Genomic DNA, 4,787 nt, shown 5'->3' with positions numbered 1-4,787 from the left:
GTACATTACGGGTTGGGTCCAAACGTATTTGGACCTGAAGTCCAAATTTAGACCCACAACCAGACCCGAAGTCGGGTATAACCGTTAAATATCGAGTCTACTCGGATCCATTGCCACCTGTGCGTGCACCGACCAAAATATTTAACAAAGAAAGAAAAAAAAAAATACCGTAGGAAACTTGAGTGATCTCGTAAAGTACTTTCCCATACAGAACAAAATTTTCCCTTCTGGTTCCCATCTTATCACTTACATGCCATAAATATTTTGGTCGGTGCCCGTACAATACTTGTCCCTATTGAACCCTCTTTTCCTTATTTATTGCATGGAAAAAAAAACTGATCCACATTACCAAAGAATAGTCAAGCCAATTGATGGATGGTGTTGGACTATTTTGCACCGTCCATCCATTGAGCAGACAGTGATGAAACGTAGAGCATAGTTCTCTATGATCATATGCCTCATAGAACACTTTGCCATATGCACATGCTACACATCATGGAGCAATTGAGCATCCACCTTCCACAATCAACCATGATATGTGAAGATCAACTGTAGCTCCCAATTATACAAGTGCAATCCGCACCATCCATCATTAACAATGAACGGCGGATGCCCAATGTACCCGGCATTTAAATGCATTGGGACCCATGTTTAAAAAGCTGACGATTCAGATTGGAATTGGCAAATCCAAATTGAAACGGGTAGATTCAAATTTGAAGCCGATATGACCAGTCTAGTTCCTGCAAAATAGTGGGAACTACAAACCGGCCAATTCTGAAAGTACCAATCATAAAACTGTTCTCATCTTTTAATTGTTATATTTTAATTCTCTTTGTTCTTGAAATTTTTTTTATTGGATGAGCCACTTCTGCCAAGTTCTCTAATAGAGCCCTTCTCACCTTTTATTTTTGTTTTTCAATTAAAATTTTTTTTTTTGCGAGTTCACCGTGCCATATCGTCGATCCAAACAGCCCATCTACCGATCTGATCCAGATCAGTTTCTATAAGAGAATAGAATCTGGGAATCAAACCTTTGAGAAAGACATAATGAGTGTGAAGAGAGAATATAGGTTTAGTAGGCCTCTCAAGCGTTCACGTGCCTTGAATGTGAACGTAAGACTTTGCAAAGATGAATTTTCCGCATCTCTTTCTCACTGCACCAATTTGAATCTGGAGCCCGCCACAACACCCACCAAATTTACTCAAAACAGGATCCATCGCCCCCTTTATTGCTTTCTTTTTTGCAGCAATCACCAACAGGAAGGATCCCTTTTTCCCCTCAAACCCAATTTTTACCCGAATCTCACTATTCATTTCTCTCACTTCGTACCAGAAGCGAAAACCCACCTTTTTTTTGAACCCCGTCGTCATCCATCCATGACCGCGAAGCGCGTGAGCTTGCCGACATCAATCAATTTACCCTCTCTCTCTCTCTCTCTCTCTGCACTATTAGCATAGAGCTTTCTCTACTTCCGAGTCCTTATCTGATTAACCATTCCGAGTCCATATCCGATTAACCGTTCCTATTCGATTTTGCGAACGCTTGTTAGACTCACTATTCGCTCTCGATATGTCGATTATAACCAAACTCTTCCCTTCACCACGCGAACTTTCAGCATGAACCCTCTCTGATCCCCTCTCCCCTCTCCCCTCTCTCTCTCTCTCTACCATCCATGAAGATCCCTCTCTCTCTAGAAAACCAAGCAAGAAGCACCAAAGCTCCGACGTCCGGATGTTTTGCTGGAATTCTCCGACATCTAATCTGCTCAGGCAATTTCTCTCGGATTTCTGGTTGTAGAGAGAGAGGAGGAGTCGATGTCCATGACCAATGCCCCCCTTGCAAGACCACAAACACCCCCAATGTGGTCGCCAAGCTAATGGGTCTCGAGTCTATGCCGGAAAACCCAAGTTCAGGCAAAAACTTAGCTGGAAGTTTCGTTTCGGCCCCAAATTCTCTCTCCAGAAGCCGGTCGGTCAGTGCCATTAGTGACTGGTCTGAATTCCACACAGAGAAGCATCACCATACCAGGACGTGCTCTTTTAGAGAGTCCTTGACGTTTTTGCAGCAAGAAAATGGGGATTTTGTCCTTCTGAGCCTAAAAAGAGATGACGGTTTAGAGAGAGAAAGACACAAAAGCAACAAAAAGACCCTCGACGAAGAGGCGGTCGTCAAGAGGGAGAAGAAGTTGCAGAAAGCAAGGGAAGAACCCAAGGTACTCGTGAATAGAGAGAGTACTTTGCAGAGGAGGAAAAGAATTGAAGGAAATCAGGGGAATTCTCAGGTAAACGCCATGGACACTGAAGATTTGCAGTTAGAGATGAAACTGCAATCAGAGAAGAACAGGGAAAAGTGTAGAGAGAGGGTCAAGCCCCACTGTAAAGAATCTCCGGAAAGGAGAATTCACAGGTCTATCGAGACCCAGGATAGCTTCCAGCTGAGGAAGAAAGGAAAGGTAAAGACCCATGAACAAAGAAACCCGTCCGTTTCAAGAACAGAGAACAAATTCAGGAAGAGGGAGAAACAGAGGATCCAAACAAAAGTTAGAGAGAGAGAAAGCAGTTCCAACTCCGAGAATTCAAGCCCTGTTTCAGTCCTCGATCCACCTTTCGACGATGAATCATATTCCTCAAAAGATACCTCATTAACAGAATTTGGACCAGGTAAAATTTCTCACAACATATTCACTGTAATCAAATTTCTCCATCTCTCCTAAAAAAATCATCAGTATTCATACCATGATAAAGACCACCAAGTTTTCCTAAGGATAAAGGATTTAATATTATGTAATTTGATAATTTCGACTGTTCTCTTCTATAAGCTTACTTCTGCCTGTTATTAAAACTACAGAGCCATGGCAAATCCATCAAAGCTCGCTACCAGCTCAATCAGCACATCAAACTGCCGAGCCATGCTTCGAGCTTGACATAACGAGCCCTAATTTGAGAAGGCATGTTGTCATGGAATCTTGGGTCAATATTTGCAGGCTTTTGAGAGCTGAAGGTGAAAATACAAACTGGGTTTGGAGAGATATGGGGATCCAAACTCACTGGGGAAGAGAGAAGGAAGTAGAAGAAGTCCGAGTCGAAATTGCAGGGCTGATATTTGATCAGCTCATGGAAGAGGCAGCCATTGAATTTGCAGTGTGATAAACTGAAACTCCTGCTTAAAGTAGGGGAAAAAGAAGTGTAAATTTTCTACTGTTAACTAAGTCCAGAGATTATTAATTTTTAATTTCGTAATTATGCTCTTACAAATGTGTGACTAATTTAGGAGGGAAATATATCATACACCATTGCTGCATTGTGTATGGTGCACAGGAGCATCAACTGTCCCTTCCCGATAATAGACAATAGAGACTCGAGAGTAATTGTACAGTGTACTGCTATGAATGTTTGTCATCTGAAATCATTGGCGAGCATGAACGGTGGATGTTCTTATGATGCAAACTGTATGCTACATATTCCAAAAAAATAAATAATAATGCCAAGAACATATGACATAGCTAATCACATTACCCTTTCTCTAGCAACTAATCAGAATGCATTTTTAGAAAGGAAAAAGTTCAAAGATTTCACTAGAATAGCTTGTTTTGATTCTCAAGTATCTCCAAATTGGTCATCTCGAAATCCAAATGCATGTACATGACAAAAAAAATAGATTTCAAGTTTTGAAAATAGTGCATCTTGCAACACATTTTTGGACCGTCAATTTTTAATATTTTCAAGTTTTCATAGATATCTTTGATCTAACCTATTTTTTAGGTTTTAAATTTTATAATTAAAGATAAAAATATATTTTAAGGCTATCATAAATATTTTTAGTATTGAAACTAATTTTCCCAATACTATTTGAAGGTGCACTTTATTTTGATTGTTTAGAGCCTCGGTTCTATACAAACCGCACCCTTTTAAAAGAACCCTAAAAAGTCTAACAAAAAACCTCCAAAAAATAATAATAATAATAATAATAGTAATAGTAATAAAGAAGAAGAAGAAAGAAAGAAAAAAAAAAAAAAAGAAGAAGAAAAGAATAAAATAAAATAGAATAGAATGGGGTACTCTTTCCACAACCATTGTGGAGAAAGAGCCATGTCTTTCCTTTGGCATGTCCATTGTAGAACATGCAAAATACATCAAAGGTAAATTTTGAGTTGAAGATTAGGGATGTATTTTCATTCTATACCAAATTTGAAAGAGAGTCATCAAAATCTTTTAGTTGTTTTGAGCTAAGCATGTATTTTCAATGTTTATTGTTTAATATTTGTAGAGGAAAATATCTCTGTATATTTTTTATTTTTTATTTTTAAGTTTCATTTTTCAACAGACCCAATGTTTCAAAATATATCTTGCGTTATAAAGGTTCTAAGTATTACATCTTTTAACCCCCCAAAACCAATTTTATCTCATTTTTTGAGCCCAAACAAAAATTCAGAAAACATTTTATATATTCTTTTCTAAACCCCCTTCTCTCTTTTGCCATGTTATTCTCAAACCTCTCTTTTTTTTTTAATATTAAAAAATATATTTTTTCAAAATATATGTTTTCAATATAAAAAACAGGAAGATAAGGTTGAGAAGAAACACAAGAGGAGAGAGAAGGGGGCTTAGAAATAATGTTTTTTAAACTCTTATTTTTAGATGGGATAAAGTTAATTTAAGATGTTAGAAGATATAACATATGAGATCTTTATGTCGTAAGATATGTTTTGAAACCTTGGATTTATTGATAAATGAAATTTGAAAATATGATGTACGAAAGATATTTTCTCTGTCTATGATATGAGTGC

The 4,787-nt window shown here is 37.8% G+C and overlaps 1 protein-coding gene across 1 annotated transcript; it reads left to right on the top strand.

The window, feature by feature from the left end:
• Positions 1 to 1,035: 1,035 nt before the first annotated feature.
• Positions 1,036 to 3,447, top strand: LOC18433420 (uncharacterized). The gene is made up of 2 exons (XM_020666645.2): positions 1,036 to 2,661; positions 2,849 to 3,447. Exons 1-2 carry the CDS (start codon positions 1,674 to 1,676, stop codon positions 3,145 to 3,147), a joined length of 1,287 nt encoding a protein of 428 aa, XP_020522304.1. The 5' UTR covers positions 1,036 to 1,673; the 3' UTR covers positions 3,148 to 3,447.
• Positions 3,448 to 4,787: the final 1,340 nt, after the last annotated feature.

This window comes from Amborella trichopoda, chromosome 8 (genome assembly GCF_054954075.1).
Source record: "Amborella trichopoda isolate Santa Cruz 75 chromosome 8, AtrichopodaSantaCruz75HAP2 v2.0, whole genome shotgun sequence".
Taxonomy (NCBI): Eukaryota; Viridiplantae; Streptophyta; class Magnoliopsida; order Amborellales; family Amborellaceae; genus Amborella; species Amborella trichopoda.
The sequence above is the reverse complement of the archived record's forward strand: the minus strand, read 5'-3'. Positions and strand labels throughout refer to the sequence as shown.